General features: G+C 43.4%; 1 protein-coding gene across 1 annotated transcript in view; it reads right to left on the minus strand.

Annotated features, from left to right (window-relative positions):
- The window catches only part of LOC126259987 (uncharacterized), a 35,460-nt gene extending 15,062 nt beyond the window's left edge, over nucleotides 1–20,398 (minus strand). The window contains exons 1-2 of the mRNA XM_049957119.1: nucleotides 20,153–20,398; nucleotides 10,038–10,123 (exon numbers count right to left, since the gene is read on the minus strand). Coding sequence (XP_049813076.1) covers nucleotides 10,038–10,123; nucleotides 20,153–20,380 — 314 coding nt within the window. The 5' untranslated portion in view covers nucleotides 20,381–20,398. The remainder of the gene's footprint in view (nucleotides 1–10,037; nucleotides 10,124–20,152) is intronic.
- Nucleotides 20,399–20,943: the final 545 nt, after the last annotated feature.

The raw sequence follows: 20,943 nt of genomic DNA on the forward strand, positions 1-20,943 counted from the left end.
TTGTTAAATGCCTCACTATCCCACGGAAAACGAGAAGAAATCATCCTTTAATAATCTAAGCTTTGAAACGTCCCCTTAGAAAAATTAAAAGTGACTGTGCTGGTAAACTACGTTATTTGCTACAGAAACAGCTGAGCAAAACACAACGTACTTAAACAGTTTTCTCTTTACTTATTCTGATCATCACTAAACTGACACACAATATTTTTTAGCGCAACGCAATCTCACTTTCAATAATCCCTACAAAAGAATGGCCCTGACTAACAACAACCTATACCTTTCATGAATCACCTCACAAATACTGCCAGCTAAATAAAATATTCTAACTACTGAAGGCACTAACTACTGATAGTCTTAGTTAGCAAATGAAAGATTTTGATAGAGAAAAAACAATGTATTTACCTTAATAATGTTCAAAAGTCATATATATATATATATATATATATATATATATATATATATATATATGACATCCATATTTACAAATTTCCTTTTTCTGTTGGACACACGTCCAGATCTTTCCAAGTTTCTTTACAGGAGTGCATCATGCAACAAAGTTACTGGTTCTTACTTAATATTGTTATTATTACTATTACTATTAAAATAATTCTAGTACAATGATAAATTTTTGTCACGTTCTTCACTAAATTCTCGTTTTACTCCTCGTCTGGAATCCGAAACTACGTTTCTACCACCCGTCTATACGTGGCAACATTGTTCCATTACCTATTGATAGTGGCTTGCATGTGACGTTGGCAAGTGATACTTAAGATTTTATTCATAATTCCCATAGAGTTGACAAAAAGCTTTTTATAAAGGAAAAACATTATATATTTTATTTGCTTTTTCTTTCGTCTTCCCCACATTTTCGGATTATTTTCTCAACCATATTTTAGCTATATCTTCTGTAAGTAACTTTAGAGTTCATTACTTCTCCGAAAAATTTGTTTCATGCTGTTGGACTTATAAAGCGACTGAATTTTGCTGGATCTCTCATCTTACCTTTATGTCATCATCAGCCTTTGAAATGTTCCTATGTCGTTAGGCCATAGAAAGAGATACGAAGCAGCTTCTAAGTTTCTATTATTTTCATAATGAAACTGACTGCAACTGCAAACCAGAGAAGCATCAGGCAAGAGAGTCCTGGTTTCACTGCTGCGTAGCTGAGATATCTTCCCCACTATTTCCTCAGTGTGTCCAGGTGACTTCTGTACCGTTACAACTTGTCACTACAGAAATAATCTCTGATTGGGAGTCGATAACCGGCCGAGTCGTATTCCCAAATGCAGAGGCTACAATGTCAGCATATGGAATGAATAAGTAACTGCATAAAATTAAATTAAGTGAATAAATATGGATTTCAAGTTGATTAATTCGATGATCAGTCTCTGACAAATGTGATAGGTATGTGTCATCATGACAACACATTCGATGGAACACAGAGCGGCCGTTACAGAACAAAGGGAAAATATACTTTAGCGTTATATCGTTGGTCGTGGAACTCGCATTGAATAAGGATAGCGCGAGCAATTGGCCGTAACGTTTTCAACGTAATCATCCTAGTGATTTTGGGAAATCGCGGAGAACGTGAACATCTACTCTCGGAAGGCAATCTGAACTTACTACAACCTTCCCTCTTTCGAATGTTCCACTTCTCTACGTACGTACGTACGTTAGTGATAGTTACAGTACCTTAAGACTGAAGAAAAATAATTAACATCTGCGGTAGCGTCTGCATATGAGCGTCTCATAAAGGGAACTGTCAGTTTTAGACTTTTAAATTTAACGATGGAAATCCAGGATGGAATAGTGACAAACTTATGAAAAGGATAGATTGCTACTAACCATACAGTGGACTTAGTGAGTCGCAGACAGGCAAAGCAAAGTAAGTCTTCAACCAAACCCCTTCTTCTGAAATAGACAAAACACACACACACACACACACACACACACACACACACACACACACACACACAATGACACAAACTCGGCTCACGTACACACGATCACTGTCTCTGGCAGCCAACACCAGATCAGAGTCTAGTCAGTGGTCATGTGTGTGTAAGCCATGTTTGCGTCAATGTGTGTGTGTTTTGTCCGTTTCAGAGGAAGGCCTTTTGGCTGAAAGTTTACTTGCTTAGCAGTCTTTTTGTTGTGCCTATCTGCGACTCGGCATAACCACTATCCAGTGAGTAACAATCTATCCTTTTTATAATATTGGGCTTTCAATTTACTTACGTTTCTAATGTATTTTTAAATTGATATTGAGGAGAACCGTATTTTTTCTTAAAAGCGACCGTTGCTACGGCCTTAGAAATGAAAGGCTGCCAGTAATCACTTTAATAATTCAATATTGACGCGAAACGTAGTGAGCTATGTGTACCGGTATCAATTCATGGACATCTTAAAAACATGTTCTGAAAGTAGACTGGAACTCCAAGCCTAGCCTGTCCAGCCACGTCTTACGACCTGTCCTCACAGTTATAGCTTCACCTCCACCAGTACCTCTCTCCTATTTTCGGAGCTTCACCACTTCTGTTAGTACCCCTTTCCAGCTTTCTTAAGAGGAGAACTGGCAGACGTGAAGCTGTGAAGCCCGGTTCACATCCACTGTACATACATACTCGACAAGTCACCATACGGTGCAACGCTGCTAGTCATTCTCTTTGCCGCTCCACTCGCAGATGCAACGAGGGAAAGACAATCGTTTGTATACAGGGTGAATCACCTGCCTCCACCGACAGGTTTTATGCAACCCGCAATGTCTTCAAAAAGACGTCTCACTTGCTACGCGCAAACTATTAGTCCTACAGGAAAAATGAACAGGATCCTTTTGAACGAAATTTAATATAGTTAAATTTTGTACTGGTGTACATTCTCGCTAGAACACATAATTTTCGAATTGTTCAAGAAAAAAGAAATGACCTTCAAACACGTTTTTCTCGAATAACTCGAAAACTGGGGCCTCTGGCGCAAACGTATCCTAGTACAAAATTTAACAGCATTAAATTTCCTACAAAAAATGTCTTCTTCACTTTTCTGTAGGACTAAAAGCGAGCGAGAGAATATGAAAATCTTGCTCATAGTTTTTGAAGGCATTGCACGTAGCATAAAGGCCATAGGTAGGAGCAGCTGAATTACCCCATATAAGCGACGATCAAAATGTTTTTTTCGAATACCACTCTAACCCCTTGCTTACGTGTCGATGCTTTTACACAAGCGAATTGGAGTAGCGGTGTTGCATATATGCTGCACCGACGCCCTCAAACAGAAACTTTTGGGTCACCCCTTATACGAGGATGTGCTGAAAAGAAGCGCTTCCGAATTTTTTATTCTGTTTACAATATCGGTTGAGATATTGCATGTCATGCGTGCTACTCGGCCGACTTTTCCTCTGACGCCAGTTGCAACTCCGTGCCGAAAGATGGCTCCGAGTAGTAGCGTGTAGCATGGTCGTGTGTAACGTAAGTGTGTCGGTGAGCGAGAAACAGCTTGCTGTAATCGAGTTTCGAATTCTGAGTGTTCGTCCACACATAGAGCCACCCTCTCCTTCAACTCTGAGACATCTGGAACAATCCTACGCCTTGGTTTCGGTGTCACAGATTATCCTCCGTACAGTCTCGACTTCACTGCATCCGAGTTTCATCTGTTTACAAAACTTAAAGAACACGAACACTTCACTTTGACAGTGATGAAGCAGTGCAAGCGAAGGTAAAGTTGTGACTCCACCAACGAAGCCAGCCATTCTCTAGCGACGGTGTCAATAAATTGGTGTACACTTGGGATAAAGGTTTTCGTCTCCAGAATGACTGACCGAGCAATAAATATCTAGATACGAAGAATAAAGCTGTAGAATGTTAATAACGCTTGTTTTATCTAAAAAGCCTTAAGACTTTTCACATGAAGATTTGTAGGCATTACTTTTCGTCGCACCCTGTTACTTCCATATGAGCCCTGTTCTCTCTCATCTTGGCTTCGTGGTCCTAATGTGAGATACATGCTGGAGGCAGTAGGATCGTCCTGCATTCTGTTGCAAACGTCTGTTCTCTAAACTCTCTCAATAGTTGCTGATGAGTCTTCCGGGCTGTACTCCATGGTCGAAGAAGCTTTTGGTTCCTTGCGTTCCTTTTAGAGCTGCGCTGGACATCTTCCGAGGTGCTTATGACAAAGCTGAGTCTTGCTGACGGACGGGTCAGACGTCGGAGAGCGACATAAATATTGCGTAAAGTGGGAATGGTCGAGTTTACACGTGATCATCAGAGATTATACTAGTCAGAGATAAAACTTAAGTGTCGATTGTCGCCTGTCAACGACAAAAACATGAGGAACCGAAAAGTTTCTTCGAACATGTCCATACAGGCCAGAAAATTCATCAGCAATCAGGATATGCAGTCGTGAAAATCTTAATTGTACTTATCAATAGTGTTTCGCGAAAAGAACATCATCTTCCCTCCAGAGATTCCAGTCCTGTTCACGGATCATTTCTGTAATATTCGTGTGCTGTTTGAAACTACCGGTACAAATTTAGCAGCACGCCTCTGAATTTCTTCGATGTCCTCCTTGAATTCGGCCTGGCGGGCATCCCAAACGCGAGAGCAGTACTTCATAATGGGTCGCACAGTCTCTCTACATATAGATGAGGCACACTTGTCTCGAATTCTGCCAATAAACTTCAGGTGATCGTTCTTGTTCCCTACAAGTGATTTTAGCATACTCGTCCTTTTCATATTGCCGTACAGCGTTACGCCCAGATGTTTAATCGACGTGACTATATCAAGCAGCACTGCACTAATACTGTATTAGATTATTACAGGATTGCTTTTCATACTCATTTACTTTAACTTACATTTTTATACATTAAGGGCAAGCTGCCATTCATCACACCAAATAGAAACTCTGTCCAAGGCATCCCGTATTCTCCTACAGTAACTCAGCGATGACACTTTTCCACACACTAAAGCGTCATCAGTAAACAGTCCTGTGTTGGTACGTATCCTATCCGTCAGATTGTTCTAGTCCACAGGGTGGTCTTGCTAAATGGAAACAAATACCAGAAAACGATTCCTGAAATGATGAGAGCAAAAAAGGTCACATGAACATATGGTCGAAAATTCGTTGGAAGGGAGGAACACTAATTTGATGCTGGTGCTAAAAGATCTTTGTCAGCCTGTGTTACAATGATCTGTAGCACATGTTACATTCCCAGACAAGAGGGGTTATTCTGTCTGTATTGTTTTACTTGCACATTCAAGAGGCTAGTGAACTAGAGCACGCCATCATTTTACAGCTGCATTACCACCAAATACATGTCTTCCAGCAGAGGAGGCAAGTTCAGCCACAGAAACTGTAGACATGCCTCACCTGTGGAGCATTATGGTAGCATGAGTGGCCCCACACGGCAGTCGCCAATAATCTCCACCCACACACTGAGACTGATCCAAGGCTGATGGTTAACTCCTAACATTTCACTGGAATTCTCTGTAGCTCACATGTGATTGTTGTGAAGGTGACGATACATCCCATATAAAGGTAGTCTCGTCTGTGGATAGGTTGGGTAAGACCAATCGTAGCATCATGGCGGCCTGTACAATGAACCAGCAACAAAACTATTATATGTAATAATGGCAGCACAGGAACTACTAGCCACATAGAGCACTGTGAAAATGCAATAGCGAGAGTTAAAAAGTTTGTGCTGGACCAGGACTCAAATCCTGATTTGCCACTTCTCATGAGCAGTTGAATTAACTACTTTGGCCATCCTGACACAGTCCCTGACAGACTCAAATTTCCAACCTATTGCGGCAAGAACATAAAGAAGACGTCCGCACTACTTCAGTGCCAAACGCAGACTGACGGACATGCATGACAGAACACACACCACTAAAATACCGTGTGATCAAAAAGTCAGTATAAATTTGAAAACTGAATAAATCACGGAATAATGTAGATAGAGAGGTACAACTTGGCACACATGCTTGGAATGACATTGGGTTTTATTAGAACCAAAAAAGTACAAACGTTCAAAAAATGCCCGACAGATGCCGCTTCATCTGATCAGAATAGCAATAAATTAACATAACAAAGTAAGACAAAGCAAAGATGATGTTCTTTACAGGAAATGCTCAATATGTCCACCATCATTCCTCGACAATAGCTGTCTTCGAGGAATAATGTTGTGAACAGCACTGTAAAGCATGTCCGGAGTTATGGTGAGGAATTGGCGTCGGATGTTGACTTTCAGCATCCCTAGAGATGTCGGTCGATCACGATACACTTGCGACGTCAAGTAACCCCAAAGCCAATAATCGCACAGACTGAGGTCTGGGGACCTGGGAGGCCAAGCATGACGAAAGTGGCAGCTGAGCACACGATCATCACCAAACGACGCGCGCAAGAGATCTTTCATGCGTCTAGCAATATGGGGTGGAACGCCATCCTGCATAAACATCGTACGTTCCAGCAGGTGATTATCAGCCAGGCTGGAAATGATGCGATTCTGTAACACGATTGTCTAGCGCAGTCACTGACGTTTTGCTGTCCAGCGCCATCTGTCGGACATTTTATGAACTTTGTTTTTTTTTTTTGGTTCTATCAAAACCCCATGTAATTCCAAGCATGTGTGTCAATTTTTATCTCTATATCTACATTGTTCCGTGGTTTATTAAATTTTCAAATTTCTACTAAGTTTTTGATCACCTGGTATATACGAGGGCGGTTCAGAAAGTAACCTCCGATTGGTCACAGTGCAGGTTGTGGGGGGAGTAACGACGCCATCTGTGCGTTCATGCACTCAACAGGTCAGTCGGCATCAGGCCGTGGTCGAGTGAACGTCGTACCTGCGCTAGTTTAGTTTTTCTGGCAGTTTGAAATGTGTGCTGCAATAGAAAACCCCGCCAAATGTGAAGTGCGTGCTGTCATAAGGTTTTTTACAGCCAAAGGATATTCTGCAGCAGCTATTCATCGTGAGCTTTGTGCCGTGTACGGACCAAGAGTTATGAGTGAAGGAGTTGTCCGTGAATGGGTACGTTTATTTAAAAGTGGACGAGAAAACGTTCATGATGAAGAGAGGAGTGGTAGACCATCATTGGTGACTGACGAACTCGTTCAGACAGTTGATGCAAAAGTTCGTGAAAATCGACGTTTCTCAATGTCGGAGTTGTCTACTGGTTTTCCACAGATTTCTAAGACTCTCTTGTACCAGATAGTGACAGCAAGATTGGCTGGCTCCAGGCACAAGCGGGTGATTTTTATGCAGAAGGAATTTCAAAGCTTGTGAAGAGATACGATAAGTGCCTCAATCGCTATGGAGACTATGTAGAAAAATAGTGCAAAGATGTAGTTGTAAGATGTATGTATTAAAATATTTTTATTTAACTTGGTGTATTTTTTTAAATCAACCGGAGGTTACTTTCTGAACGGCCCTCGTACATTTCTTTATGTGAAACAAATAGCGGCTGTTGGCTTGGTGAATGACCTTTACTGTCGTCTGCATTACCTATGCTGGCTAGCCGTCTGCCCAGTGCTGATAATGGGATCACTTTCAAAGAACTCTTATCTGCACCCTAAAATGGGTGTTTCCATTGTAACACATCTCCGAACACATGTCCATATGACCTTTTTTGTTGCTTATCCTGTCAGGAATAGTTTATTGTAGTTTGTTCCCATTTAGCAAAATTATTCTGTGTCAAGAACAAGAGTGGCCCCTTCTTCCCTCAGGCGCTCCTGCTGATACGTTTATCTCTGATGCACACTCTCCATCCAGGGTAACGTACTGGGCTTTATAACTTACAAAGTCTTCAGGCGACACACACATATGAGAATCTGTTCCACATACTCGAACCATGGTAGACAGTTTGTAGTGTGGCACTGTGTGAAATGTTTACCTGAAATTTAGGAAAACGGGATCTACCTGTTGCGCTTCATTCATGCTTGACGAATATCGTGTGAGAAATCGGTACGACGAGTTTTACAGCTGGTCTATGAGACGTGCCAGGGTAGCTCATCTGGTAAGAGCATTGACTAGGAAAGGTAATTCTCTGGGTTTGGGTTCCAGTCAGGCATTCAATGTTCTACTACCGGTTAGTTTCAAAACAGCATACACTCAACTGTAAAGTGAGAGGTTCATCCTGGATCTCATTCAAAGGTCATTATCTCCCACTTTATGCACTTTGCTGCTCTTCACAAATGAGAATTAATTTGGTTCATAATTTTCTTCGCATTCTGTCGTCGTTCAAGCTGTGTGCTACAGTGCCGCTGGCACCTTACAGCACTTGTAGCTGACCTTAACGCCTGGCCTGGCGTTAATGAAAGGCGTAATAAAAAAGGGCAGAGTGCTTCCTGGAGCTAATGACGCGATAGCGTTGTTATGTCTGGAAGAGAACAAAGGACGAATTTCCCACCGCTTTTACATCCTCTTAACGAATATCTCGCTGTAGAGACGATTCCATAAAAAGTAAACCCGGAGCCGTTTCCATTGCGTAGAAACCGTGTTTTCGTGCAGTGGTAAGACGGAAATTGGCAGTGGGATGTAATGAAAGAGCGTCATTCCTTCCTGTTAGTAGGCTTTGTAAAAACAAAATTACATCATTGCTCCCATTAACCTTGATCACAGGCATTCTCATATGGCTGTGGGCGTGCGCATGCGTATAGTGTGTGTGTGGTGTGTGTATGTGTGTGTGTGTGTGTGTGTGTGTATGTGTGTGTGTGTATGTGTGGGTGTGTGTGTGATTTTGTTACTCAGGTAAGGTTAACAGGAGAAAGTAATTTGCTGCCTCCGTGTCCCAGTTCTGCAGAAACGACACTGTGATTGAACTAAAGTACAGTACTTCTATTACGTCCGTGGTTACTAACAGAGATAAAAAGTTTGGGAATCGTTCAGGAAAATCTTATACAGTATGCCGACAGACGAACTTCTTCTCGTCGTTGCCTCAAAGTCGGGTGTGCAACGAATGCGCCCACGGTTGTGAAAGGAAGAAGAGTAGACGCTCAAGGAAAGCTGGAACATGCAACGTGTTTCATGATATCAATCATCGATCTACAATCGGGTATACACAAATGAGCGAGATAATTTGTTGTTCAGTACAAAATTTATACAGACTTCGGTTTATCATCCGCGGTCCTGCTGCTCGCGTTGGTCCAGGTCTCACGACTTTAATGTGAATATGGAATCGATCGGTTCGCGGGGGGCATAGACAAAGCCATCCGGGGTCTCAAAGACCCTACCTGATTAACGCCCTATAGGACTGACGTTGTTTGCTCATCCCTGCAAGGTGGAACAGCCGTGTCATATATCTTGTGTCAAAGAAATTAGCTTTTTCAGAGCAAGACAAGTACCCACCCTCACATTCAGTTAAATCTGAAGAGCACTGCGCCGCGTAATGTCACGAGAGCGGCACATCTTCAATACGAGTAGTACGTGAAGTTTTTGGCCGCGGCTACAACGCCATCGGAGCTCCGATACAGGGGCGCAAGGAACGACTCACGTTCACGAAATAAAATGTGTATACAGTGGATGAGTCTGTCCGCGTTTTAACGTTAAAATAGAGTAGTTTATTTAAGAGTTGCTGCAATACATGCATCATTGCCAACACATGCTACTTAACTGGTGAGAGGACAGAGCTCGAGGTACTTCCAAACGTCTGTGTTATGATAACAGGGGTCACTTTTTTGGTGGGGGGGGGGGGGGGGCACCCAGAGAAACAGTCGTTTTCAGAGGGGAAACAAAATAAGAGAAACTATATTCTTCAGCTCTGTCTATGTGTGCTTTGCGTTGTGACTCATACTTTAGCCCTAATGTCACTATCTGACGCTCAGTATCCTAAGTATGCTTGTTACTGATTATGGTGTGATTGCACGATTAAATGCAAAGTGTCTGGTATCTATTATTATCTTAAATCACAGCACAGGTAATCTTTAGTTTCAGTTTGTAGACCTTGAAGGTGATTTATATACTGGGTTTTCTGATATAGGCATAATTGTAATATTCAACGGTACTGAAGATTTTTGAGACAGATATAGCTATTGAATGATTTACTTACCTAATCCTAGTAGCTGCCACTTCCGTGTACGCTTCACCATCGGATGCAAACGACAGTAACACCACAAACAGCAAGATCGCCAACATCTGTGGACACCGGGAAGAACCAGCAATTAGTCAAATATAGTTTGGTCCAGGTTATCGCAGTACAACATGTAAGAGGCAATACTGTCATTTTCGTGCTGTTTAATTGTAAGATCTCTAGATTATTCTTTGTATTCGATAAGAGTGATGTGATTTCTAGTTTTATTCGATGAGTCATACTTCCCTCATGTATACTGAATACTTTTCAGACGGAAGTTTTTAATAGTCGATATGTTACACCACACTGGTTCTGAGTACAAGCAATGTGATCTTTGGCTGGCAGTAGTACTGTCGTTGCCTGTGTGGCATTTGAGACTATTAAGTGAAACAGTCTGGTGTTGGGAGTTTGTTTAGCATCTCTATAATGCTCTCACCCCGACTAAACGATTCCGTGACGAAACGCGCCGCACTTCGTTGGATCTTCCGTATCTCTTCAGTCTTCTATCCGCACTTCCGTATAATGAACAAAATACAGGCGAATGAAATATCAGACCACCTGTGTGATCGGACTGAAGAGTTTGTAGCAGAATGAACACTGGATATCATTATCAACAGAGAGAAATCTTTAGACGTAAAAGTAACTTCGGGAGTACCCCTTGGAAGTGTTAGAGAACCAATACTTTTACAACGTATATAAACGACCTAGTGAATAAGGTGGAAAGTTCCAAAACGTTCTTCGCGGATGGTGCTGTTGTATATATAGAAGTCGCAACGCTAGAAAATTGCAGCGAAATGCAAGAAAACCTGCAAGACATCGATGCTTGGTGCAGCGATTGGCAGTTAGTCCTCAACATAAATGTAACGTATTGGGCAGAAAGACTCATTATTATATGATTACACGAATGCAGAACAATCATTGGAAGCAGTCGCATCCATAAAATGTCTACGTGCACGCGTACGGAGCGATTTAAAGTCAAACGACCACATAAAGCAAATGGCAGGTAAGACACATGCCAGAAACGTCTAGATTCGCAATTGATGTGCAGTGAGAAGAATCAAAATCTTCGTAGTTTGCCGATGACATTGAAATCCTGTCAGAGACAGCGAAAGAACTAGGAAGAGCATCTAAAGGATAGGAGAGTGCCTTAAGAGGAGAATATAAAATCAACGTCAACATGTAGTCGAATTAAATCAGGTGATGCTGAGGGAATTAGATCAGGAAACGAGACAGTAAGTGAGTTTTGTTATTTGGGCAGCAAAATAACTGATAATGGCCGACGTAGAGAGAGTATAAAACGTAGGCCGGCAATGGAAAGTAAAGCACTTCTGAAGAAGAGAAATTTGTTAACATGGAATACAGATCTAAGTTTTAGGAAGTCTTCTCTGAAAGTATTTGTATGAAGTGTAGCCAGGTAAGGAAGTGAAACATGGACGATAACAGTTTAGACAAGAACAGAACAGAAGTTTTCGAAAGGTAGAGCGACAGGAGAATGTGGAAGATTAGATGGTTAAACCACTTAATAAATGAGGAAGTACTGAATAAAACTGGGGAGACAAATTTGCTTCACAAATCATTAAAATAAGGGATCGGTTGATGGGACATATTCTCAGACATCAAGGGATTACCTATACTGGAAGGATATATGGGGAGTAAAAATTGCAGAGGAAGACCAAGAGATGAATACAGTAAGCACATTCAGAAGGCTGTAATTTGCAGTAGTTAGCAGATGAAGTAGCCCGCACAGGATAGCGATTCATGGAGAGTTACTTCACACCAGTTTTCGGAATGAAGACCACGACAACAACAACAAATTTGCTGGGAAGATTTGAAGAACTGAATATGTGCGTTATACTCGTAATTACCCCCCCATGAACCATGGACCTTGCCGTTGGTGGGGAGGCTTGCGTGCCTCAGCGATACAGATGGCCGTACCGTAGGTGCAACCACAACGGAGGGGTATCTGTTGAGAGGCCAGACAAACATGTGGTTCCTGAAGAGGGGCAGCAGCCTTTTCAGTAGTTGCAGGGGCAACAGTCTGGATGATTGACTGATCTGGCCTTGTAACATTAACCAAAACGGCCTTGCTGTGCTGGTACTGCGAACGGCTGAAAGCAAGGGGAAACTACAGCCGTATTTTTTCCCGAGGACATGCAGCTCTACTGTATGATTAAATGATGATGGCGTCCTCTTGGGTAAAATATTCCGGAGGTAAAATAGTCCCCCATTCGGATCTCCGGGCGGGGACTACTCAAGAGGACGTCGTTATCAGGAGAAAGAAAACTGGCGTTCTACGGATCGGAGCGTGGAATGTCAGATCACTTAATCGGGCAGGTAGGTTAGAAAATTTAAAAAGGGAAATGGATAGGTTAAAGTTAGATATAGTGGGAATTAGTGAAGTTCGGTGGCAGGAGGAACAAGACTTTTGGTCAGGTGATTACAGGGTTATAAATACAAAATCAAATAGGGGTAATGCAGGAGTAGGTTTAATAATGAATAAAAAAATAGGAGTGCGGGTTAGCTACTACAAACAGCATAGTGAACGCATTATTGTGGCCAAGATAGACACAAAGCCCATGCCTACTACAGTAGTACAAGTTTATATGCCAACTAGCTCTGCAGATGATGAAGAAATAGATGAAATGTATGACGAGATAAAAGAAATTATTCAGGTAGTGAAGGGGGACGAAAATTTAATAGTCATGGGTGACTGGAATTCGTCAGTAGGAAAAGGGAGAGAAGGAAACATAGTAGGTGAATATGGATTGGGGGGAAGGAATGAAAGAGGAAGCCGCCTTGTAGAATTTTGCACAGAGCATAACTTAATCATAGCTAACACTTGGTTCAAGAACCATGAAAGGAGGCTGTATACATGGAAGAAGCCAGGAGATACTGACAGGTTTCAGATAGATTATATAATGGTAAGACAGAGATTTAGGAACCAGGTTTTAAATTGTAAGACATTTCCAGGGGCAGATGTGGATTCTGACCACAATCTATTGGTTATGAACTGCAGATTGAAACTGAAGAAACTGCAAAAAGGTGGGATTTTAAGGAGATGGGACCTGGATAAACTGAAAGAACCAGAGGTTGTACAGAGTTTCAGGGAGAGCATAAGGGAACAATTGACAGGAATGGGGGAAAGAAATACAGTAGAAGAAGAATGGGTAGCTCTGAGGGATGAAGTGGTGAAGGCAGCAGACGATCAAGTAGGTAAAAAGACGAGGGATAATAGAAATCCTTGGGTAACAGAAGAAATATTGAATTTAATTGATGAAAGGAGAAAATATAAAAATGCAGTAAATGAAGCAGGCAAAAAGGAATACAAACGTCTCAAAAATGAGATCGACAGGAAGTGCAAAATGGCTAAGCAGGGATGGCTAGAGGACAAATGTAAGGATGTAGAGGCTTGTCTCACTAGGGGTAAGATAGATACTGCCTACAGGAAAATTAAAGAGACCTTTGGAGAGAAGAGAACCACTTGTATGAATATCAAGAGCTCAGATGGAAACCCAGTTCTAAGCAAAGAGGGGAAGGTAGAAAGGTGGAAGGAGTATATAGAGGGTTTATACAAGGGAGATGTACTTGAGGACAATATTATGGAAATGGAAGAGGATGTAGATGAAGACGAAATGGGAGATAAGATACTGCGTGAAGAGTTTGACAGAGCACTGAAAGACCTGAGTCGAAACAAGGCCCCGGGAGTAGACAACATTCCACTAGAACTACTGATGGCCTCGGGAGAGCCAGTCATGACAAAACTCTACCATCTGGTGAGCACGATGTATGAGACAGGCGAAATACCCTCAGACTTCAAGAAGAATATAATAATTCCAATCCCAAAGAAAGCAGGTGTTGACAGATGTGAAAATTACCGAACTATCAGTTTAATAAGTCACAGCTGCAAAATACTAACGCGAATTCTTTACAGACGAATGGAAAAACTGGTAGAAGCTGACCTCGGGGAAGATCAGTTTGGATTCCGTAGGAATGTTGGAACACGTGAGGCAATACTGACCTTACGACTTATCTTGGAAGAAAGATTAAGAAAAGGCAAACCTACGTTTCTAGCATTTGTAGACTTAGAGAAAGCTTTTGACAATGTTGACTGGAATACTCTCTTTCAAATTCTGAAGGTGGCAGGGGTAAAATACAGAGAGCGAAAGGCTATTTACAATTTGTACAGAAACCAGATGGCAGTTATAAGAGTCGAGGGGCATGAAAGGGAAGCAGTGGTTGGGAAAGGAGTGAGACAGGGTTGTAGCCTCTCCCCGATGTTATTCAATCTGTATATTGAGCAAGCAGTAAAGGAAACAAAAGAAAAATTCGGAGTAGGTATTAAAATTCATGGAGAAGAAGTAAAAACTTTGAGGTTCGCCGATGACATTGTAATTCTGTCAGAGACAGCAAAGGACTTGGAAGAGCAGTTGAACGGAATGGACAGTGTCTTGAAAGGAGGATATAAGATGAACATCAACAAAAGCAAAACGAGGATAATGGAATGTAGTCAAATTAAGTCGGGTGATGTTGAGGGAATTAGATTAGGAAATGAGACACTTAAAGTAGTAAAGGAGTTTTGCTATTTAGGGAGTAAAATAACCGATGATGGTCGAAGTAGAGAGGATATAAAATGTAGACTGGCAATGGCAAGGAAAGCGTTTCTCAAGAAGAGAAATTTGTTAACATCGAGTATAGATTTAGGTGTCAGGAAGTCGTTTCTGAAAGTATTTGTATGGAGTGTAGCTATGTATGGAAGTGAGACATGGACGATAACTAGTTTGGACAAGAAGAGAATAGAAGCTTTCGAAATGTGGTGCTACAGAAGAATGCTGAAGATAAGGTGGGTAGATCACGTAACTAATGAGGAGGTATTGAATAGGATTGGGGAGAAGAGAAGTTTGTGGCACAACTTGACTAGAAGAAGGGATCGGTTGGTAGGACATGTTTTGAGGCATCAAGGGATCACAAATTTAGCATTGGAGGGCAGCGTGGAGGGTAAAAATCGTAGAGGGAGACCAAGAGATCAATACACTAAGCAGATTCTGAAGGATGTAGGTTGCAGTAGGTACTGGGAGATGAAGAAGCTTGCACAGGATAGAGTAGCATGGAGAGCTGCATCAAACCAGTCTCAGGACTGAAGACCACAACAACACACTCGTAATTAAACTTTCGCTATTTGAGAGAGCGCTCATGAAATACTGGTGATCGTAGAACAACGAAACTTTGTGGGAACGTTTTTAAAGACATACGGAAAAAGATAACGAGTCACCCATTGAAAGAAATACATTTTAATTTCCACACGACAAGGTAACATTTGTTAATGGCGCACCATGGTTATGTCCCATGTTACAAACGTTCTCAATGTGATGGCCATCTGCATCGACGAGAGCCTAGAAATTTGTACGGCTCCCATTTGTACGGATATCATTTCACAGCCGTTCGCAGTACTTTTCGAACGGTGGACCATGGAATGTTTAGCTGTTGTGACACAGGCCGTGCACTGCTTGAAGATCACACATTGCGTGCAGCATGCTTAGCCATGGCTACAGTAACTTCAACAACTTTTGGTGCAGGAGCAATTCCCAAGTCGCCAGTTAGTTAGAACTTCCGAATCAGGTACTTCAACAGCGTTGCGGAAACAGGACGTCTCCGTATCGAGTTAATATGTTGATACTTGGGGAGAGCAGAAACACTTTTGATGTTGTTTTCATAAAACTGCTTTACGAGTAAAGCTATTCTCGCTCTGTCCAGACCCATGTTGACTGTCTGCAACTGTAATGCACACCGATGCTTTTGTTTCAGCCCTGCACCGTCGCACCATTACTAGTGCCTAACGGCGAGTAATGAGACTAACACTACTAACACGGCAAATCCTGCAGCGCACAGTCTGACCATCCTATAAAATTGGGTACTCATATGGTAAAAAGTTTTCTGCCCATACTGGCTCAGGTAGCGGAAGTTTCATTATAACCAGCCTGTGCAAGTCGGACGTGGTTTCTGATCGTGTAGGATGACAAGCTCGTAATAGCCTTGACGAACAACGTTGCAAAGTTCAACATACTGTATTGTCCGGCGAAGGCAGAGGCCGACAAGACAAGTGCCAAAAGTAAATGCAGACAACCACGTTCCGAATTTTTCATGTTTATGAATAGATCTGCAGATTTTGTTCGATGCAATATTCTAATTCTTGTGCTGTTTTGTGTCTGATAGCGGGCGTATGGTCTACCGAAACGCATGTTTTAATGCAGATAGATTAATACGTGATTGAGCTATAAATACAGTCATGATTGTAACCTATGTCCACTTCATTCCATTTCGGCATATGTACCATCCTGAGAGGAATCAGAACCGTCTTAGCACATCTCATGATCTGATATCCAAAGCAATGGCCACACTATCTGACAGTTCCAAAATTCGTGGCTGTACACAGCCTCTTGTGACGAATTTGTGTACTGCCATAAACTTTGAGGGCGTCCAATACTTTGCTTTGGCACACTGTGGTCCGATTTTAGACTACGACGTCTGATACAGAGTTTGAAAATCGCCTCGTAATTGCATGAGTAGCCTAATCGTGGGTGGAAAGGATGTCTTATTGCTTTGTCGAAAAGGATATATATCTTGTCATAAATGCACTGCTGGAGAAAAATTGCAACACCAAGAACGGGCTGGTCGACACAAACTAAACACGGTAATCGTGTTTCTGCATCTGAAAGATGATGCCTATTCACGTTTCGGGCCATTCGCATAACAACAACGCCACTAGCGTCACTATGAGAATGCAAATCAGGTTTACTTTATATACACGATGTGACAGTCACGAGCGTTAGTTATCTCTGACACTTGACGTGGTCATGAATCGCTTTAAAGCGTCAGAAACGCCATTATCAACATCTCGTTGAGTTTCAAAAAAATGGCTCTGAGCACTATGGGACTCAACTGCTGAGGTCATTAGTCCCCTAGAACTTAGAACTAGTTAAACCTAACTAACCTAGGGACATCACAAACATCCACGCCCGAGGCAGGATTCGAACCTGCGACCGTAGCGGTCTTGCGGTTCCAGACTGCAGCGCCTTTAACCGCACGGCCACTTCGGCCGGCTCGTTGAGTTTGAACGAGGTCGAGTGGTAGGACGTTCCTTCTCCGATACTGCAGAAAGACTTTGCAGGAAAGAAGCCACTTTACAGGCTGGCAATGATGACACGCTTCCAAGAAGACCAGCCTCCAGGCGGCCTCGGAGTACTACCAAGAGGGAAGACCATCGTGTTCGGCGTACTTCTGTGGCGCAACTGCAACTACAGCAATAACCTGAGTAGCAGTTGGTAACACAGCGATACAAGGAACTGTTACAGATCGGTCAAGAACAGCTCCGAGCCAGATGCCCTGTAGCATGCATTCCACTGACCCTAAATCGCGGCCATTTGTGACATCACTGGTCTCAAACGAGAAGTTATTGGAGGAGAGGTTGCAGGTCTGTTTTGTATTCTGATGAAAGCTGATTCTGCCACTGATGGCCGTGTGTTGGTTAGGAGGAGGCGGGTTGAGCGCCTGTAACCAACCTGTCTGTGTGCTAGATATACTGGACCTACATCTGGGGGTATCGTCTGGGGTTCGATTTCGTACGACAGTAGGAACACCCGTGGCTACCCCACGTATCCTTGCTGCAAATTCGTAACGCCATTCGTGGTTCGACTTGTTCTGCTGCCATTCATGAACTGCATTGGTGGAGACGTTTCCCAAGAGGCTAACGCTTGTCCACATACCGCTGTTGTAACCCAGCATGCGCTGTAAAGTGTCGACATGTTGTCTTGGCCTACTGGACTACCAGACCTGTCTCCATCGAGCAAATATGGGACATCATTGGATGCCAGTTTGTGCGTTATCCCCAGACTGCAATAACCGTCGTTGGATTGACCGACCAAGTAGAACCGGCATTGAACTGCATCCCACAGACTGACATATGGCACTTGTAGGACACTATGCATACACGTTAGCACGCTTGCATTCGACCTATTCACGGTTATACCGGTTTTTCCTATACCACTACCTCACATTTGCAATGGCTTTTCTTGCGCTTCCATTAATCTGTGATCTTGCAAAGTTATTCACTGAAATATGTTACCTAGACAAATATATTCTTGAAGTTTCGTTACTCTACATTAATTATTTATTGATGTTGCGATAAATAAATAAATGTCGTGTGACTGGGGCCTGCCGTCATTTAGACCGTTCGCCGGGTGCAAGACTTTCGATTTGACGCCACTTCGGCGACTTGCGCGTCGATGGGGATGAACTGATGATCATTAGTACAACACAACAGCCAGTCCCTGAGCGGAGAAAATCTCAGCCGGGAATCGAACATAGGTCCGTAGGACTGACATTCTGTCGCGCTGACCACTCAGCTACCGGGGACGGACAGGTTGCGATTTTCTTCTGTCAGTATAAAATGCGTCTAAAGTGATTGCCATACAGGAAATGTTAGTTCACACTATAGTTCTGCATACGGTTTCCTCAACGCACATACCCACACACCCGCCCACCCAACCAGCCGCCAACACACACACACACACACACACACACACACACACACACACACACAATGCATTTACCACTAATTCTAAAAAAGAGAAATGCCTACTACCGATTCCAGTTGTCCGTTCCTTTTCGTATTGCTTCTTAGTGTTAGCCGAACGAATTTAAACGATATGGCGGGCTCCAAAAGATTACCGTTAATGGTTTATAGAATCTTATACGTTCTGACTCTGCCGAGCACTTTTTGTCCAATAATTTTCGAAAGCACAGTAGAGCAGCTAGCGGAGTACAGTTGATCCATGTCCACTAAATGCGTTAAACACTTGTTTGCTAACTGCAGTTGGTGGCGACCGGAAAGCTGTCAGTACAGACCAATGTCATTAGGTTTCCGCCCGCCAAACGGAGTGAAGGGACGCTGTAATACGGCATAGTACCCGCTTTTGGAAGGACGGAGGTTCAAATCCCCGTCCTGTTACCGAAACGTAGGCTTCCCGTGGTTTACCTAACTCGCCCATGGCCGAGAAAATTCCGTTACGAAGGACACGACTGATTTCTTTCTCCATCATCTCCAAATCCTAGTTCATGATCAAGTCGGCGACGGGATCTTGAACCGCAATCATACTGCACCCCCTTTAAGGGCGCTTGTAGCACTCAAGGATTGAGATGATACGTTCTTTCGAGAGCCTTGCGGCACTCCAGACCCGCTTACTTTTTTTAAAAAATTGCAGTATGAAATATATTATGCATAAATAAGCGAGGGGGCCCCGTACTGTTCGATTACACTGTTGGCGATGAATCATTGGAAACAGTGACACCCATAAGAAATCTCGGAGAACGCTTCCAGAACGATCTGAAGTGGGATGACCGCTTTAAACTTACTGTCGGAAATCCAGATGCAAGGCAAAATTCACTGCAGGATCGTTAAGGAGATTTAATTCGTCCATGAAAGAAGGGGTTTACAAGAGATTTGTAAGAGCGATTGTTGAGTGTTGCTCAATGGTCTGGATACCTGACCATTTTGGATTCGTAGAATATTTAGTGAAGACATCCGCGACAACGTTACGAAAAAAATGTTCAAATGTGTGTGAAATCTTATGGGACTTAACTGCTAAGGTCATCAGTCCCTAAGCTTACACACTACTTAACCTAAATTATCCTAAGGACAAACACACACACACACACCCATGCCCGAGAGAGGACTCGAACCTCCGCCGGGACCAGCCGCACAGTCCATGACTGCAGCGTCTGAGACCGCTCGGCTAATCCCGCGCGGCAACGTTACGAAGAAGTCCAGTGGCAGACGCTACAAGAGAGGTGTTGCGTATCACAGAGAGGGTTACTGTTGCATTTCCGAGAGCGTACGTTCCGAAATGGGTCAGCGAAATGATCACGATATGAAACTCAGAGAAGCTGTATCTCGTAAGGGAGTTTATCTACCGACATTCCTCCAAGTTGCCATTCGCGAGTGGAACAGGGAAAAGGGGAACTGATGGCAGTGGCAGAAAAATCTTCCGGCACAGAATGTATTGCGTCCGCGTGTAAATTTAGACGGGAGCACTACTTACAAGCGTCAGCGTTCTGAGCGGAGAAGTCGCGTCCATGGCGAGAGACGTCGCTGGTAGTGCCGGTGCGTCCTGCGGCTGTCCTCGCGGCGGCTGTCTGTGTCTGACTGCTCCAGCGGGGCGTCCGTCGCGGGATGTATGTTGCCTGCGAGGCGCGGCGCGGTCGTCCGCCCTGGGCTGGGTTCCCCGCCCGCCCAAGGACTTCCAGTGGCGCAGCGCCCCGCCGTGCATAGCCCCAGCGCAGAGCCCTGCATGCCTCGGGTTCAGGCCGCAGCCGTCACCGCGATTGCGCCACTGTGCCGTGAGAGCTTCCACCGCCTTACGTCAGCTGGAATTACGTCGCGTCTGCTGGAGGAGGAAAGGCGCAGGTGTTATGGAAGGATGGGGAACCACTATACCTGGCATTGTTTACGTGATGCAGCATCGAACCGCTGAGCTCCACGTGTCGGAGTTTTTCTAGCCGTGGAACTCCTGCTGATATCACTTATTAAAATAGTCTGCCGGAAAAAAAATAGTACACCCTTTTACAGGTTTCCAATTCACTCCAGATTTACACTACTGGACATTAAAATTGGTACACCACGAAGATGACCTACATCTACATCTACATCTACATTTATACTCCGCAAGCCACCCAACGGTGTGTGGCGGAGAGTACTTTCCTTGCCACTGACATTACCGCTCTTCCCTGTTCCAGTCGCGTATGGTTTCTCGGGAAGAACGACTGCCGGAAAGCCTCCGTGCGTGATCTCCTCGGAAGGTATAAGTAAGGGGGAAGCAATATATTCGATACC

This window comes from Schistocerca nitens, chromosome 5 (assembly GCF_023898315.1).
Source record: "Schistocerca nitens isolate TAMUIC-IGC-003100 chromosome 5, iqSchNite1.1, whole genome shotgun sequence".
Lineage (NCBI taxonomy): Eukaryota > Metazoa > Arthropoda > Insecta > Orthoptera > Acrididae > Schistocerca > Schistocerca nitens.